Source organism: Electrona antarctica (genome assembly GCF_951216825.1).
Source record: "Electrona antarctica genome assembly, chromosome: 15".
In the NCBI taxonomy this organism is placed as follows: domain Eukaryota; kingdom Metazoa; phylum Chordata; class Actinopteri; order Myctophiformes; family Myctophidae; genus Electrona; species Electrona antarctica.
In genome coordinates this window covers 9656212-9675976 of record NC_136796.1, presented here as the reverse complement: position 1 = coordinate 9675976, position 19765 = coordinate 9656212, and the positions used below count along the sequence as shown (strand labels likewise).

Below are 19765 nucleotides of genomic sequence, written 5' to 3'. Positions count from 1 at the left end.
CTCCCTTTTTCATGTCACGCCTACCTTGGAATTAGGAGATTTCCCAGACTGAGAAGGGAGTGACAAAACAAATTCACGGAATGCAGCGAATTGGGTGTCTCTCTCTCTCTCTCTCTCTCTCTCTCTCTCTCTCTCTCTCTCGACAGACTGTTGAATCACATAATCTTCAAGCGTTTCCGTCTAACTGTCTGTACATCGGAAGCGCTGAAAAGGCAAAGAAAATAAAGTGGCTGGGATGCCCCCTGCCCCATGCAAACATTTCTGTTTAGCGTTTGCAGTTGCATAATTATGTGCTACTATAAATATAATTAGTCAAAGTCGGTCTAGCTACAGTAGCTGCGTCGTGATTGGTCGACAGCTTCCTGTCCGCGACCTTTACAAGGCGTAGTTGCATTTTGAAGATTGTGGAGTTGTCTGGCTTGAGAGACTACAGTATACCCTTTCCATGAGCCATTACACAATGTATGGCACTGACAGATCGAAAGCAACGGCAGTCTCCAACTCTCCATGCATGGCAATGGAATACATCCAAAAGCTGCCTTGCAAGAGCACCGCCTTCAGTAGAGTCTGCTGGATCACTCTCAGCCGTGTGTATGTAGAGGCCAACACATCTAGTATTACACGCCCGCATTTATTTGTGTGCAATGCAAATTATTTCGTGCGCGTTACAGCTTTGTGCACGGTTCGGCTGGCCAAGTCATAGGCAGTGACGAATGCCGAGTATGTGAAAGTGCCGTTTACGACAGTGCTTCGTGGCCGTGATACGTCACTGACTTTAGTTCTGCGTTTTAAACCCAGATTTGTGGGTCTTCGACTACTGGCCAATCACAGCGGGGCTTTCCTAAAACTTTGCTCAGCAAGGAACGCTGCCTCTCCCTGTAGTTCCCCTACCTCTCTCTATCCTTGCTCTACTCCCCCCCCCCTCTCTCTGCGATCGACGATTACAACCTGCCCAGCACGGAGAAAACGCAGTCAGTGGCTGCTCATCGCTGTCTGCCTTCGTTCAAAATCACTCAGACACAAGGAAAAAACAACGGACGTGTGGCGTTATAGACGTTAGCGTGCCGCAGCTGTGGAAGCGTCTAGTCTTTCTACATCTTCCCCTCTGCAAGCCTTTCCACCTCATGTACTCTCTGGCCACATGCATCCCATGAGGACATTATTGTCTTGCATGTAGAGGCTGTCTAATGTCCGAGCATGTAGGGCTTTTATTTGTTGATCACTCATACAGCGAAAAATTGTGCAACAGCAACAGTGCAATTACATACATTACGATAATACTGGAGTCTACAGTATATTGATTTCTCTCCACTGGAAGGACACCCCAGAGGGCACACCGTCACGTTTTCTCCAGTGGAAGAGCACAAATAGAGCAGTGGCTCTCAAACCTTTTAATTCCAAGGACCCCCATAACTCTGAGAGTATACACAATGGAATGATTTGTATACACACTCGGAGTTAGAGACCCGTAAGGGTCCATTTGGAACCCCCTCAAGGAACCCTGAGGGTCCCTGGACTCCACTTTAAGAACCAACCACTGCAATAGAGTGTATGCACATGCATGATTTTCCCATCAGGACACGCGCCTCTCATCTAGACTGAGTGGCAAAACATTGAGCAGCATGGAGTGTTGGAGTTTGGAAGCGCTCGTTGGAAATCACTCAACCGTCCTGCGTAGCACCTGTTTCTATATGTCACATAATGCAGCAGGCAGCAAAATGTTTTGTTATTGAAAACAAGCACTTCCAAACTCTGACACTTAATCCAATGCATAATCAAATGCAGGGCATTTCTTGACAGAAAGTAGCTCATAACGTTTCTATGGTGGATTTGTATTAAACAAAAACTTAGATAGAAAGAGGATAATTCAAGCTTTTCGTACAGCTGCAATGTTGGTGAGTTTAACATTGTTTAATGCAATCAGACAGGACCTTTCTGTTTGGATGAATGGGCTGTCAAGGCCAGGAAGTAGTTTTTTGCCACTCAGTGGGCGTTCCCGCATAACTTCCAGGTACGATGATGTCACGCGCATACCCTCTATAGAGGGAACGTCATTACATTGTTTTGCACATTGTCGTGTTTCCTTGCACATTGGAGAGTACTTTACTCAATCATGCTTTATCTTCCGCGGGGAGATCCAAGAGGGCACTTTTGCATTGTTCTTTTGAACATGAGGGCATGTTCCACCAGTGACAAGGTGAATGACTCTGACATTGGCTGGCCCTCCCCCCCCCCCCCAACCCCCCCACCCACAGGCATTGAAGAATCCAACACAAATTGCAAGTGGCGAAAATAAGCATCCAAGGTGAATGTGAAGGAAACAGGCCGTGTTTGATGTATGAAACTTTCTCGCAGCTTGGAATGCAGAGTCGGAGTCGGACGACCACATATTCTCGAGCACACAGCAAAAGACACACCCGCATGCCAGGCAGGGCCTCCCGATGCAATGCACAACGTGGAAACACGCAGCTATTTAGTGTAGAGGGAAAGGGAGGAGGGGGCCAAATATAGACCTCTTGGGGGCTGTGATCAGTATGGTTTAAGTGGTTAAACTGTGCCCTAAGTGGTTTGCCTAGCCCTTTGAAGCAGCACTGTTTCTAATGCTATAGTTGTACTCACTTGTATGGCTACTGCTCCTCATATTGTACCAACAACGCAGCTCCATCCGGAGTGTTCATTTAAACGTGATAATGATTGTTGTGAAAGGATGGTTCTGTACACAGTGGGGACCTCATGTTTTGTTTTTGTTTTTGTATTGTCTTGGTGTTATGTGCTCTGTGTTGTTTTTGATGTGGGTGTTGAACAGATTGTGAAGACAAATATCCTTCGGGACAATAAAGACTATTATTATTAATGTAAACATTTATCCGTAAGGGTCAGTTTTTACACTTTCAATTATTTTGTATTTTCTTACTTTTTTATTTTATTTACTACATCCTTTTAAATGAATAATGCGTTGGCTGAAAGAAGACACTTTGAGGAACACTGGAGGAAAGAAAAACATTAGACCAGCGTGTTCCCACCTCCATTTCTTATGTCTGTAGGGTATATATAGGGTAATAATAATCATAATAATAAGCAAAAGAAATTGGGGTTCACTAAATAACGCTTGTCAGCCTGTGGTTTGGTGACGTCCAGGGAACCGCCTCAAATGACTGTGCACAATTAAGTGTAAATTGAAGAATAACGAGCGCGTCATTTTAGAACTTTCTTTCATAAGGGAAAAGGTTGTGTTTACACATGCACATTGTTCTCCAGGTAAAAGAAACTCATATCTGCGCGGGCAAGCATTTTCATGCCAATCAGTTCTTAACCCATTTTGGGCGGGAACCCCTTTTGGTGTTTAATTATATTACAGTTTAGCTATTGAAAAATAGCAGATCTACAAGCTCATAGCGCGGCACCGAGTGCCGCGCTACGAGCTTGTAGGTCTGCTATTTTTGAAAAATCATGAAAATGCGGCACAAATCTTTGAACTTTCAGAGCGAACATTTTTAACTCAAATTTACGGTTTTGAGGGGTTCCTGGAATAACATATTTTCAGGTGGCCAATTACATATAATTCTTGGGGTCCTTGACATGAAATATTGAGCACCACTGATACAGAAACATAGGTATTTCAGAAAACTGTCAGAATTTAGAAGACATTTTTTTAAATTTCGACGTCAGGCCTAAATGGGTTAATATCGCCGCTCATCAAACGTATATGAACAAAGGGCCCGTTGTGAATAATTGTGCTCGCTGAATAATGTAAACTGCGCACTCTGTTCTAATCAACAGTAAACAAGCTAATCCTTTCCATTATAATTGAGTATCTCGTCGCTGTCGGGACAGAAAACCTCACATGTCCAAAACTGTTACTTTCCAGGATTCCAAAAAATGAGCTTGTAGATTTTCTTTCGCTGTTTTTTTGGTAACACCGTAGTATGAAGAAGTAGGGCATTAATTTAGGAGAAGAAAAAAAAAACATTAAAAAGTAAAATACGGAGATAAGAGGTTTATGCCCGACAGCTAGAATATCCTGGTTATCTTCCTCAGGTTTTCTGAGGATAGGAGCTTAACCGGATTATATAGTACACAGGATATTATACGCTGCCCATTCCACAAAAAAAAACTAAAGATAAAGAATATCCTTTTGGAGCTCTCTCTCTCTCTCTCTCTCTCTCTCTCTCTCTCTCTCTCTCTCTCTCCGCTTCACTCTCTCACTCCCTCCATATCTCTCTCGTCCGTAGGTTTCGAGCTGTCTCACTGTGAGGACCCCGGCGTGCCTCAGTTCGGCTTCAAGGTCAACGACCAAGGTCACTTCTCCGGGAGCAGCATCACGTACAGATGTGAACCGGGATACACTCTGCATGGAGCCACCACGCTCAAATGCATGACGGGGGAACGCAGGGCCTGGGATAACCCCCTGCCTTCTTGTATCGGTATGTACGCACGCACGCACGCACGCACGCATGCACGCACGCACGCACGCACGCACGCACGCACGCACGCACGTGCACTGACTGCATTTACCTTTACACCTAGCTAATACATACACCATGCAAGTCCCCGCCTGACCCCCAGTTTGATGTGTATTCGGCTGTTCGGCTTGTTATACTCTTTTATTTCTGGGACCCCAATATACACTACATAACACACTCAGTGTTCATTCACTTATGAAGTGGTGTAAAGTAACTTAAGTACATTTTTACTCAAGTACTGTACTTGAGTACAATCTTGAGTTATTTGTACTGTATACTTTCCCATTTTCAATACTTTCACTTCTACTCCACTGCATCTCAGAAAGATCCAAATGTTGTACTTTTCCACTCCATTTATTTTAAAACCTTGACTTACTTGACGTGATCCTCTTTACCTCGCCGAGGGGCACAGGGCGTCCACCAGAGCTCTCCATCTCACTCAGGCCTGGGCTTTTACTTCCTGCCAGCTCCTTTCCAATGTTCTTTAGGTCTTGGAGAGTGGAACGTCTCCAGGTGTTTCTCTGCCTACCCAGTTTCCTCTTCCCCTGTGGGGTCGTTGTAGGCCAGGGCCTGTCTTGTGGTGTTATCTGTGTCCTTTCTCAGGAAAGTTCCACTTTCTCCTTCTGATGGTACTACAGTAGCTAGCTATACTGTCCTGTTTTGTGATCCTCCATAACTCCTCATTTATGGTTTTGTTGGGCCACCATAGCTTGAGGATGTAACGCAGGCATTTGATAACAAACACCTGGAGCATGTTTCAAGCCCAACACACACCGTCTGTGAACGCTGCGCGTCAAAACAGCCGCCTCCGTTATTTTCAATGAACCTATCCCACACCGGCGGCGTCAGACGCGTGCTGGCGTGACGCTCCGATACGCCGCTGTTCTATTTTCCAGGCGTTGCCGCGCGGCCTCAATCCGGGAATCCGTGGGCGTGGCTGGCCAGCCGCGCGGTAGCGCACCGCGTCCTGTGGGATGTGCGGCTATGACGCGCGGCAATACTGTGCCGCGCCGCTGCGCACCCGCTTCACAGACGGTGTGTGTTGGGCTTCAGAGGAGCCATAGAGCAGGACAGTCTTCACGTTGGTGTTAAATATCGATAGCTTGGTGTTGTTAGAGAGCTGTTTGGATAGCCAGATCGGTCGCAAGATCCTACATTTTAAAACCGTAGTTACTGAGGACTTTGTAGATTTGGACTCTCATTACAATAGGCTGTATATACATTAACCACTTCAGCCCTATATACATTTCGGACATTTGAAAATAGACGATCTACAAGCTCACAATACGCGTAGGCTACGTCGCATTTGAAAACTTGTGAAATGGGATATTCTGCATAATGAGTACTGATACAGTATGCCAATAGGCCTACTTTTGTTATTTTATTCAAGTACATTTAATTCCAGACTTTTACTTATAACAGAGTGTTTATGTATTTCAGTATTGATACTTTTACTTAAGCAAAACGTTTGAGTAAGTTTTTCCACCATATTGATGACTACTGAGGACTTCACTGGGGACCCCCTGGTGTCACTTGATGCCACAGCTATAGTAGGTGTAGTGATTTCACTGGGGACCCCCTGGTGTCACTTGATGCCACAGCTATAGTAGGTGTAGTGATTTCACTGGGGACCCCCTGGTGTCACTTGATGCCACAGCTATAGTAGGTGTAGTGATTTCACTGGGGACCCCCTGGTGTCACTTGATGCCACAGCTATAGTAGGTGTAGTGATTTCACTGGGGACCCCCTGGTGTCACTTGATGCCACAGCTATAGTAGGTGTAGTGATTTCACTGGGGACCCCCTGGTGTCACTTGATGCCACAGCTATAGTAGGTGTAGTGATTTCACTGGGGACCCCCTGGTGTCACTTGATGCCACAGCTATAGTAGGTGTAGTGATTTCACTGGGGACCCCCTGGTGTCACTTGATGCCACAGCTATAGTAGGTGTAGTGATTTCACTGGGGACCCCCTGGTGTCACTTGATGCCACAGCTATAGTAGCTGTAGTGATTTAGATGTGGTTGCAGGAGCTGCACACTTCCCTCCAATAAATCTTGCATGTCAGATCGTCACAGTCTTAGCCATTAACTTGCTCCAGACACCTCGGTTTGACAGCCACATTAAGTCATTATCCAAAACAGCATATTTTCTCCATTCTGACGCTTCGGCACTTCTTCTCTCTCCTATGCTGACCCAGAAGAAAAAACTGCTCCATGTTTTGTTTTTCTCCTCCGGAATTGATTATGCCAATATGCGCCGCTCTCAACTCAGTCGAAAAGGGACAATTATTCGGATTCCCTCCCACTTTGTTTCATTTGTGATGAGATTACCATGCATTTTTCCATTCTGTCCTATAACCCCTCTCTCTCTCTCTCTCTCTCTCTCTCTCTCTCTCTCTCTCTCTCTCTCTCTCTCTCTCTCTCTCGCTCTCTCTCTCTCTCTTTATTGGCATGAGTAAACATAGGTTTGCATTGCCAACGCAAATGGGAGATAAACACTCAAAACTCAAATTTATGTACGACGGAATATCTCTCTCTGACTCCACCAGTTCTCAGAACAGTCCAATTCAAAACCATTAGCTAGAACACACACACACACACACACACACACACACACACACACACACACACACACACACACACACACACACACACACACACACACACACACACACACACACACACACACACACACACTCTCACACACACACACACACATTTTAACCATTTATTTATGTCCACACAAAGGATATGCATACAAGGACACAAATATTATAGGTGCATTAAAGTTACATCTGCAAAGTCATGGCATGTGTTTTCGTGATACAACAGGCATGTCACACAGTACTCTATGGGTATAAGTAACAGCGTCTCCGCCATATATGACGGCTGCCAATTATAGCAGAGACACCACAATACTTTGCCAGCCTTTTTGCCTCCTTTTTGGGCATCCCAAGTTGTTGGAACCCTCTAACAACCAGTCTGTGCATATGCCCTAGGCTGCCAAATATAAAGACAAATAGTCTGCACCTATAGCCCAGCTCTGAGATGTTATGTAGAAGTGGTTGGTATTTTATGACCTTGGTCATAAAGGCTTCCTCTAGGCTGTGGTCAAAGGTGCAGGCTATCTCTAATACAGACACTTCTCTGGACTCACACACACACACACACACACACACACACACACACACACACACACAGTCACACACAAATCGTATATAAAAGCATGACCACGTTGTCCACCCTTGTTCCCAGCACGTGCGAACTGTATATCGATTGCAAAACATTACAAAGAATGGCGTGGGATTGACCCACTATCACTGACTCCCTTGGTCCCAGCTGTGTAAACCTGCCGTGAACTCTCCTCTCACACCAGTAAAGAAAGCACATTATTGGGGCGCTAGTGAGCGTATCATGGAGTAGACGCGTTTCTGTGTAGCTCTGTCCATTCCTAAACTAAACTAAGTTAACCTCATTCACCGCCACCAGGGGGCGCCAAAAGTCCCAGACCGCCACCATATATCTTTTATTTTATTTTATATATTTTTATTTTTTTCAAAAAAAAAAGTCTAAAAAAAAAAAAAAAACACGTCCTTTGCGCTCCAGGACATCATGAAAAAGAAGTTAAATAAGTCCTTGGCGACCATTGAGTTAAAAGAAAGCACATTATTTCAGTGGTGGGAAAAAGTACTCAAATGTTGTACTTAAGTAAAAGTATCAATACTGCAATGTAGACGTACTCCGTTACAGGTCCCGCATTCAAAAGGTACTCAAGTAAAAGTACAAAGGTATCGGCATCAAAATATACTTAAAGTACTAAAAGTAAAAGTACTCATATTTCAGAATGTCCCATTTCACAAGTTCAAAATGTGTATAAAATCTTTTGAAAATAGCCGATCTACAAGCTCACAATGCGTTGCATGGCGACACATTGTGAGCTTGTAGATCTGCTAATTTCAAATGGCCGAAATGTGTATATTGTTGAAGTGGTTAATGTATGTTTTCTAATCAAAATTTAAATCTCTAAAGGTAACTAGTAACTAAAGTTTTCAAATAATTGTACTGGAGTAAAAGTACAATATTTCCCTCTGAGATGTAGCGGAGTAGAAGTAATTGGAAGTACAAATACCTCAAAAGTGTACTTAAAGGTATATTCAGTGATTTGACTTAATTCAAATATCACTTATTTTTTCTTTTTTTCTGGATAATCCTCCCTACTATAGAGTGTGCATGTGCACATTTTGTTACCGGGGCGGGCTGGGTGGTTTTCCAAATCACCCAAATCACTGAATGCTCCTTTAAGTACAGTACTAGTAAATGTACTTAGTTACTTTCCACCATTGCATTATTGTCCTGCATTAAACAACTACAGTACAGGCAGAGCCTTTCCCAGACCTTAAGCCATTTAGGCCTGACGTCGAAATAAAAAAATATGTCTTCAAAATCCTGACAGTTTTTCTGAAAAACCTTATGTTTCTGTATCAGTGGTTCTCAATATTTCATGTCAAGGACCCCAAAAATTATATGAAAATATGTTGTTCCAGGGACCTCCCCAGAAAAGATTTGAGTTAAAATGTTCACTCTGTAATAATATATATTCAAAGATTTGAGGCACATTTTCACGATTTTTCTAAAATAGCAGACCTACAAGCTCATAGCGCGGCACTCGGTGCCGCGCTATGAGCTTGTAGATCTGCTATTTTTAAATAGCTAAAGCATAACATAATGCTTAAAACACCAAAAAGGGTTCCCGCCCAAAATGGGTTAACTCACTGGTGTTACTCTTTAATAGCTTGCGGTCCCCAGCCAAATGGACCCTGTAACTATGCGTCTACAAATTGAACCAAGTGAATCAAGGATAAACAAGGTTTTATTTGTCAAGTATACAAGCAATGCTGTTGGGACTTGTTCCGCAAAAGATTGTGCAACATCCAAGACATAATAATAATTCAGTCAGGACAACTCATGAATGGAAGGAATATATATTTATTGAATATAAAAATGAGCAATATATTTATTATGGTTTGGCGATGAATTGGATCTGCTTTTTAGGTACTCAGATCAAGCGCATCAGTCCCAACCATAGGGACTCCGAATCCCCCGTACCGAAACAGCAGATCCAAAATGACAGGTGGTAGCTGGGGTGGAGGAGGGTGAGTAGCAAAGGTTTAAACAGACAGCAGCGCAGCAGTATCAGTGTGCAGCAGCAAGCAAGCAGGATGAGCAGTGCAAACTTCCAGTTTAAATAGCTGGTATGAAGATGGAATGATTGGATGAAGTGAATCATGTGAATGAGAACATGATACTGAGGTGACCCAATGAACAGCCGCTGGCAACTTTCAGTCAGTTTCCTGACTGAATTTGCTCTGCGCATGTTTGTGACAGACAGGTGTGATGCTCATGAGAAGAAATATATTAGAATAATAAAATATATATATTTCCAGTGAGAAATATATGCCTTCTGCCATTTGGTTCCATTTGTACACTCTCAGAGTTAAATCAACACTTTGGATTTTACACTGTAGATCGGGGTCCCGGAGATACGACATCCTATCAAGTGGGGGTCAGTGACCTGAGACATATCAATCTGGGGGTCCTTGAAATTAAGGAGTCACTGCTCTAAATATTATGATCAAAGACGGTTTGTTGTACTGTGTAGAATCATCTGGACTGTAGATTATAATCTAGCCCAATGCCTGTCATAGACTGTCATAGCCAGCCGCTCCTTATACGCACGCACGCACGCACGCACGCACGCACGCAGGCACGCACGCACGCACGCACAGAGATACAGCCCATCTGACACTGAGAGCCCATTGTACTTCCACTATCTCTACTATCTGTGTTGGCAACGCCGCAGCCCTGTCCAATTTTTAACCGCAATTATGTCCTTTGTTCCTCTGAAAAGGACCCGCTAACCAATCTGTTCCCTAAAAAGCGTTTCATAATTGAATTTGACTCGTCTTGACTTGATTTCACAGCAGCTTGTTGCGACCGGGCTATGGAAGCGTTTTATTTATTGTTTTGTTCGAGTTCAGAGCTTCGTCTGGCGGCAAAGCGCTCACTGCAGATATGGAAATGTACAGTATGATGATGATGGTGGTGAGCCTAGATATAATGATGATTTATTTAGCCATGCAGTTTCACCATTGGCACAATATAAATGACACAGTTGATTATTACATTGAGAACTCAACCTCTTAGTAGTCAGCCTTCAGCGGATTCGTAACCTGATCTGAACCTTCCTCGTCAACACACTCGTACACACACTCGTATGCGCGCACACACACACACACACACACACACACACACACACACAAATGTGTGCACGGCGCACGCACACAACTCATAATCTACCACCATTGCTGTCTGAATAGGAATAAAAGTTTTGGACCAATAAACACACTGAGTAATGTTCCCTCTGCAAACAGCACACACACACACACACACACACACACACACACACACACACACACACACACACACACACACACACACACACAGCACAGGCATGTCACGGCCACGTGCACACAGAGCACATTGAGGAACTTATTCTGATAGGCAGGGATTGGGGGGGATCGCAACTCACTTTTAAAATGCTCCTGTTTTATTTACAGCAGCAACAGAACGACGCTTCGACCTTGCGGTTTTTTACAAGTTTTTCATATCCTGATAGGATCATATACACAACTTTTTTTTTTACAGGGGATTATTGTTACTTTTCACAGTTTCGCTATTTTTCTTTTTACCTTTAATGACCTCGAAACAGGTACACCAGGTTGAAAGTGGTTTATTCACATCATGGGCGTGAATAAACCACGCTATTTAACCCCGCTGGGAGAATCATTGCTAATATGATATCAATCAAAGAATGTAGCCTCGGAAGGTTATGCACTGCAGAAACCCAATTTGTCATAATGTGATTCCATACAAGTGTCACTTTTAATTTCTGCTGACGGCAGCGGCAGTGAGCGCCCCTCAGAAAGGCTGTGTTTTAATCTGAGCGCCCCTCAGAAAGGCTGTGTTTTAATCTCTTGATTGGGAGACGTTAAAATGAACTGAGTGAACAGCTCACCTGGTGTGGCTCGCCGCAACTTCAGCCAAATGAAAATGTGTAGACGTAAACGTGTGGAAACACACAATGGCTGCCGTGATCTGCACTCAAATGGGAGATCTGTTAGAGCTTAACCCACTTTTCTCTGTCTCGTCTCTGGAAAAAGTACTCAAATGTTTTACTTAAGTAAAAGTATCAATCGGCTACTGCAATGTAGACGTACTCTGTTACAAGTAGAAGTCCCGTATTTAAAATGTACTTGAGTAATGGCCCGGGCCGTGGCTCAGCGGTCCAGGCACCTTGGCTGGTCCTCCAGTCTGGCAGCGTGCCGCGGGTTCGACTCCCGATCCCGACGGCCTTTACTGCATGTCACCCCCCCCATCTCCCTCCCCTATTTCTTGTCAGCCTACTATCTATTCCTCTATAAAAAATATAAAAAATAAAGGCGACAATGTACTTGAGTAAAAGTACTAAAAGGAAAAGTACTCAAATGGCAGAATGTCCCATTTCACAAGTTCAAAATGTGTACAAACTCTTTTGAAAATAGCAGATCTAAACCTGTTCATTGTGAGAGAACACATTTTGGACCTGAAATGTAGTGTAGTAGATGTATTGGAAATTAGAAATACTCAAGTAAAGTACAAATACCTCAAAATTGTACTTAAGTACTACTGTACGTACTACGTAAATGTACTTAGTTACTATACACCACTGCCTAAACGTGTGGAAAGACATAAAATGGCTGCCGCGATCTGCAGTCAAATGGGAGCTGTTAGATGCCAACCCACGTTCCTCTGTCTTCCTTAAGCACCTTCCCTCCTTTTTAGCCCCGCTTCAGCCCTCGCTGATATCTGATTCAGTCTAATAAGTCTGTCTCTCCGCTCCAACATCAATAATGAAACAGTCATATAAAGCCGCTGGCTTGATATTCTCTGACTTTATATTTAACCCATTTTGGGCGGGAACCCCTTTTGGTGTTTTAAGCATTATGTTATGCTTTAGCTATTGAAAAATAGCAGATCTACAAGCTACGAGCTTGTAGGTCTGCTATTTTTGAAACATCGTGAAAATGTAGTGCAAATCTTTGAATATATATTCTTTCACAGTGAACGTTTTGAACTCAAATCTTTGCTTCTGGGAGGTCCCTTGAACAACATATTTTCAGATGGGGGTCGGTGGCCAATTTTATATATTTTTGAGAAAAGACTGGGCTTTTCAGAAAACTGTCAGAATTTAGTTTGACATTTGTAGAATCGTCCTCAGGTCTAAATGGGTTAAGCAATGACTGACTTTGACCCGAGTAAACCCCTCGGTCTTAATATCGCATTGCCTCGTCTCTTATTACTTTATTATGACTTATCCTGCACTCTCATTTCCACTCGTCCGCCGCTCTCTCCTGCTCCTCCAACTCCCCAGTGTTAATATCTCTCCTGTTGCTGTGTACTGGTACAGAATATTCTAGTGGAGGAGTCGGTGGAGGCATGTGGCTCTCCTCTCCTCTCCTCTCCTCTCCTCTCCTCTCCTCTCCTCTCCTCTCCTCTCCTCTCCTCTCCTCTCCTCTCCTCTCCTCTCCTCTCCTCTCCTGTTGCTGTGTACTGGTACAGAATATTCTAGTGAAGGAGTGGAGGCATGTGGATTATGGGGGGAGAGGAAGGAAGTGACCGCTGGAGGAGAAGAAGTTAAGAGGAAGAGGTGAAGATATTAAAGAGGGAGGTAGAGAGAGAGAGAACGGTGTGATTATTCCCTGTGATATTATACGCACTGATTCTTCAGGGAGGAATGCTGACTCAGCGCTATCCGAAATAACCTCCCCCCCCCCCCCAGCAGCTCTCCTCTCCTCTCCTCTCCTCTCCTCTCCTCTCCTCTCCTCTCCTCTCCTCTCCTCTCCTCTCCTCTCCTCTCCTCTCTTCTTAAACGTGTGTGTTTCATTGCGGTTGTGTGAATGTGAAGGACCTAGGAGTTAGATTAGTGCCCGTCCCATTTGTCACTGTGGGCATCACTTAATCACTATTCATTGGCTGCTGAGGTGTGCTGAGTGGATGTGATTGGCTAGATAAAGTACCGTGGCAGGCAGATAGCGGGGCTGACCCGTCATACATCACACATGCACTGGAACACACACGTGTGCGCATGCACGCACGCACGCACACACGCACGCACGCACGCACACATACACACACACACACACACACACACACACACACACACACACACACACACACACACACACACACACACACACACACACACACACACACACACACACTCGTGAACACAAACACACATTGTGCAGATGAATGGTTCTGTCTGTTTTAAACTCATGTTGTTGTCATGTCAACATTCCCATAGCCATGTTAACCACACATAGGCTAGTGCCTAGTAGAGAGAGAGAGAGAGACGAGAGAGAGATGGGGAGAGAGAGAGCTGGAGAGCAACACAGATGCATGTTTTTGAATCGTGTTTAAATGTATAGTAATACAATGTATTTGTGTATAGTAATGTAAGTGTACAGTATGTATTCTTTGAAAGAATTTCTTTCTAATGTATTTGCTTTTCTGTGTGTGTGTGTGTGTGTGTGTGTGTGTGTGTGTGTGTGTGTGTGTGTGTGTGTGTGTGTGTGTGTGTGTGTGTGTGTGTGTGTGTGTGTGTGTGTGTGTGTGTGTGTGTGTGTGTGTGTGTGTGTGTGTGTGTCATAATGCAGCGGAGTGTGGCGGTCGTTTTAAAGGAGAGTCTAACGGGAGGATCCTTTCTCCCGGGTACCCGTTCCCCTACGACAACAACTTGCGGTGCACCTGGACCATCGAGGTGGACTCTGGAAATATTGTGAGGTAAAATAAACATCTCTTACTTTGTTTAAACGCTACCGTAGTATGAATCCCACTCCTGTGAACAGCGGCAGTGTTCCAGAGTTGTGTAACCTCAGAAATATCAGGAGGTTTGGTTTGGAATACGAACAAACTTTTGCTAGCCTTAACTTACTAACTTTACTAACTTAACTAACATCAATATTAGTTATGGTTTCTAATGAAGTTTGATTGATTAACCCATTTAGACCTGAGGACGATTCTACAAATGTCTTCTAAATCCTTACAGTTTCCTGAAAAACATATGTTTCTATGTCAGTCGTTCTCAAACATTTTCATGTCAAGGACCCTCAAAAATATATGTAATTGGCCGCCGACCCCCATCTGAAGATATGTTGTTCCAGGGACGCCCCAGAAGAAACAAATTGAGTAAAAACGTTGAAAGACAAAAAAGAATATACTTTCGAAGATTTGCGCCACATTTTCACGATTTTTCAAAAATAGCAGATCTGATATTTTTCAATAGCTAAAGTATAACATAATGCTTAAAACACCAAAAGGGGTTCCTGCCCGAAATGGGTTTTAATATCTGCTTTTTTTTGTGGGGGTGAATTCCAGTCTCCAGTTCTTGGCATTCGACACAGAGGCCAGCCATGATATGCTGAAGGTTTGGGACGGCCCAGTGGAGAATGACATGTCCCTGTCCGAGATCAGTGGCTCTCTGCTCCCCGAGGGACTCCACTCTACACTCAACACCGTCACTGTTCAATTTGAGACCGATTTCTACATCAGCAAGTCTGGGTTTGCTATTCAGTGGTCCAGTAAGTAACTGTAAGGACTAATGCTTCAATCTATTCAATCTATTCACAATGACCACTACCCTATCTCTAGTTACATACTTGCTGAGCCCTTTCTTGCATGTATAGACTATTTGTATAGCACTGAAACCTCTGTTTTTATAAGCAGTGTTGGGCAATATTACTCAAGAGTGTAATATGTTACTTATTACATATTACTCCTTAAAAAAGTAATATTATATTACGTATTATTTGGAATCAAGAGTAAGTAAGTAAGTAGCCTTGCCGAGCCCATATAGGGCAGGAGCCTATCTCCTGTTTCTGTAGCGTGAGGCAGCTTGATGTACAAGTATACCCCCTGGACATGACGCTAGTATGTCGCAGAGATCCAACCCCTGATGCTGAGTGTCAAGCAGGGAGGCACTGGGTCTTTGGTATGACCCGGCCGGGGATCAAACCCCGACCTCCCAGTCTCAGGGCGGACACTCTAACCACAAGGCCACTGAGCTGGTTCAAGATATATATATATAAAATATATTTCCCCACCCGCAAAAAAGGGATCCTACAACACAATCTGCACAGTCAGCTTCTTTTTTAACTGAATCCAATTGTTTTGAATAATAAGAAGAAGAAGAAGAGTCACCAATTAGCCAAAAAGGCTATAAAATACCAGCAGTTTCCGGCAGCAATCTCTCTTGACCTTTTAAAGGGGTGCATACTTAGTTTAGACTAGTCATTGGTTAGACATGGGTTAAGGTTAGGTTTAGGTGTGCTGCCCCGTGGGAGGTTAGGTTTAGGGTGAGGGTTTGAGATAGGTAATGGTAATTTTTACAAAGTAAGGTATAATATTACAGTTTTGGCAGAGTAATATCTTACTTGACTTGTTACTGTGTAAAGTAATAATATGGTAATATATTACTATAGTAACTTGTTACTGCCCAACGTTGTTTATAAGAACAGGTTAAATCTTCTGTCTCCTCCTCTCCTCTCCTCTCCTCTCCTCTCCTCTCCTCTCCTCTCCTCTCCTCTCCTCTCCTCTCCTCTCCTCTCCTCTCCTCTCCTCTCCTCTCCTCTCCTCCCCTCCCCTCCCCTCTCCTCCTCTATAGGTTCAGTAGCTACGGCCTGTCGGGATCCCGGCGTGCCCATGAATGGCAGTCGTAGTGGAGATGGCCGTGAGCCGGGGGATTCCGTGTCCTTTCAGTGCGACCCAGGCTACGAGCTCCAGGGAGACGATAAGATCACCTGTATACAGGTGGATAACAGATACTACTGGCAGCCCAGCCCGCCCGTCTGCATAGGTGAGTGACGGATTAACCAACCTTCCTGGTGGCTGGGAAACCACATGAACCCTAGCATCCGGCTACAGTATGCTGGGGAGAACCTCCAGTGATAATAGCAGATTGCAGGATTTTATTGTATTTTATACATTTGGTGTAGAGGAAAATACTAGCGTAATTTATTATTATTAAAGTATATAGGATATAATTGGTTATTTCTTGCTAATACCACCAAAAAGCACCCTTGAGAAAGTACAGTAGTACTGATATTAGTACTGGTACTAATATGATTTAGACCTTTCCAATGAACATATTGCAGGGGACTGTTTGATTGGTTATTGTTTGTTGGATTGGGAGAGAATCATGTTTTTACCTGAACTCAAACTTTTGGATATCTAATTGTGTGATAGATTAGATGCCGATGGCACCTTATGTACACATACTTATGTACACTACATGTAGTGTTGTTATCAGTACAGGTAGTACAGTCAAAGGTTATGCTAAATGGATAACTAATTGAGAGGGGGTAAAATATTTGGCTACTCTAAATCTTATGGGCGTCTTCTTATGCGAAAGACAGCATACAGGTATGTACATACTCCATCCCAAAAGCGATAAATTGCATGCAGAGCAGCAAAGTGCATTGTCAGTGTGACAGTGTGTTGTCAGTGAGGACTAGCTGATCTTAACCTTCATACCTACAGGTACAACAAATCTGGAAGGCCCGCAAGCATACTCCAGTTTTAGGTGATAAGCTACTCACCTTTTAGGTGGTTTAGTAAACACGGAGAGATGTGTTGGGGTGATTGGTGAGACTCTTATCACTGCAGCGACATGTCATTCAGTAGTATTCCCAACTACCGCGGTGAGTAGGTTATCACCTAAAACTACCTAACAACTACCGCGGTGAGTAGGTTATCACCTAAAACTACCGCGGTGAGTAGGTTATCACCTAAAACTACCGCGGTGAGTAGGTTATCACCTAAAACTACCGCGGTGAGTAGGTTATCACCTAAAACTACCGCGGTGAGTAGGTTATCACCTAAAACTACCGCGGTGAGTAGGTTATCACCTAAACTACCGCGGTGAGTAGGTTATCACCTAAACTACCGCGGTGAGTAGGTTATCACCTAAACTACCGCGGTGAGTAGGTTATCACCTAAACTACCGCGGTGAGTAGGTTATCACCTAGAAACTACCGCGGTGAGTAGGTTATCACCTAGAAACTACCGCGGTGAGTAGGTTATCACCTAGAAACTACCGCGGTGAGTAGGTTATCACCTAGAAACTACCGCGGTGAGTAGGTTATCACCTAGAAACTACCGCGGTGAGTAGGTTATCACCTAGAAACTACCGCGGTGAGTAGGTTATCACCTAGAAACTACCGCGGTGAGTAGGTTATCACCTAGAACCTGGAGTGTGCGTGAGCCAACCAACTGTTCTTATCACTGGCTAGGAGAAAAGCATCATCTCTTCTTTTGTGCTCTCTTCCCCCTCCCTGCAGCTCCTTGTGGAGGGAACCTAACCGGCTCCAATGGCTTCATATTGTCTCCAAACTTCCCCCACCCCTACCCACACTCCAAGGACTGTGATTGGCTCATCGCTGTCAACTCTGACTACGTCCTATCGTTGGCCTTCATCAGGTAAACAGCATCAGCACGTATTACACAGTGCTTCAGGGAATTGTCTTTATGTTTACCTTTGGAAAAGATTGCATACATTCTCAAGGACAAACAAGAAATGTTTCAGGAGGTGTGGGGCCGTTTTATAAGATACATAAAGAACAATAATTTGTCACATTAATGGATGGAGCTGAAGAGGAGTAGTGCTGTTTTTTTTGTTTTGTTTTGTTTTTTGGTTATTGTTTTGCTTTCTTTATATCAGTAATTGTCTTGTAATGTTCATTGTTGTTTTTTTTTGTATATTTGTATTGTCATTTGTGTGTAAAAAGGAAAATAAATACATTGTTGGAAAAAAAAAACGGCATCAGCACAGTTAGTTACAGCCACATCAACAGAACATGTTGAATCCGTCTGCTTATCCAACGAAGCGACAACTTAAAATATTTGCTTGATGAGGCTAATTATGGCAAATTCACATCAGCCACGGTAGCGATTTCTAGTGGTAAATGTTTCTGCTAAATAGGTGTGTATAAAAGCATCTGAAACATTTCCAGCCTGATGATTCGCTACGTTCCGTGAATTTGTTTTGTCACTTCAAAGTGACTTAACCAAATTCACGGATCGCGAACGAATCGGGCTGGAAACCAACCAGGCTATATCTGAAAACACCCACTAAGCAGGTGATAAGGTTCAGAATACTGAGTGAAAACAATAATTACATAACATTGGAAAAACTCTCAAAGTATAGCAGTTAAATAGCAGTTAAAGGTCTGCTATTTTTGAAAAATCGAAGAACGACTGACATAGAAACATAGCTTTTTCAGAAAACTGTCAGACATTTTTAGAATCTGATCTCAGGTCAAAATGTATCAAATAAATCTTTTCACTTCTTTAATGGATGCACATTGTACTATGAACCCCATTAGATAAGATCTTGTACCATAGAAACATAGCTTTTTCAGAAAACTGTCAGACATTTTTAGAATCTGATCTCGGGTCAAAATGTATATTAAAAAGAGATATGTAAACCCTTTCTCCCTCTCTCTAACATTTCTCTCCCTCTTTGTTTTTCCCCTCCACCGTGTCTGTAGTTTCAGCATCGAGCCTAATTATGACTTCCTGTATATCTACGACGGTCCAGACAGCAACAGCCCCTTAATCGGTAGCTTCCAGGACAGCAAGCTGCCCGAGCGCATAGAGAGCAGCTCCAACACCATGCATCTGGCCTTCCGCAGCGACGGCTCCGTGTCTTACACCGGCTTCCACTTGGAGTACAAAGGTATGTAGCTCCAACACCATGCATCTGGCCTTCCGCAGCGACGGCTCCGTGTCTTACACCGGCTTCCACTTGGAGTACAAAGGTATGTAGCTCCAACACCATGCATCTGGCCTTCCGCAGCGACGGCTCCGTGTCTTACACCGGCTTCCACTTGGAGTACAAAGGTATGTATGCATAGAGAGCAGCTCCAACAGAGAGCAGCTCCAACACCATGCATCTGGCCTTCCGCAGCGACGGCTCCGTGTCTTACACCGGCTTCCACTTGGAGTACAAAGGTATGTAGCTCCAACACCATGCATCTGGCCTTCCGCAGCGACGGCTCCGTGTCTTACACCGGCTTCCACTTGGAGTACAAAGGTATGTATGCATTAGAGAGCAGCTCCAACAGAGAGCAGCTCCAACACCATGCATCTGGCCTTCTGCAGCGACGGCTCCGTGTCTTACACCGGCTTCCACTTGGAGTACAAAG

At 43.9% G+C, this 19765-nt stretch overlaps 1 protein-coding gene across 1 annotated transcript in view; it reads left to right on the top strand.

Annotated features, from left to right (window-relative positions):
- The window catches only part of LOC306938742 (CUB and sushi domain-containing protein 3-like), a 575885-nt gene that overhangs the window by 453822 nt on the left and 102298 nt on the right, over positions 1–19765 (top strand). The window contains exons 21-27 of the mRNA XM_079523009.1: positions 4233–4424; positions 14219–14345; positions 14940–15142; positions 16225–16416; positions 17900–18038; positions 19109–19296; positions 19528–19653. Coding sequence (XP_079379135.1) covers positions 4233–4424; positions 14219–14345; positions 14940–15142; positions 16225–16416; positions 17900–18038; positions 19109–19296; positions 19528–19653 — 1167 coding nt within the window. The remainder of the gene's footprint in view (positions 1–4232; positions 4425–14218; positions 14346–14939; positions 15143–16224; positions 16417–17899; positions 18039–19108; positions 19297–19527; positions 19654–19765) is intronic.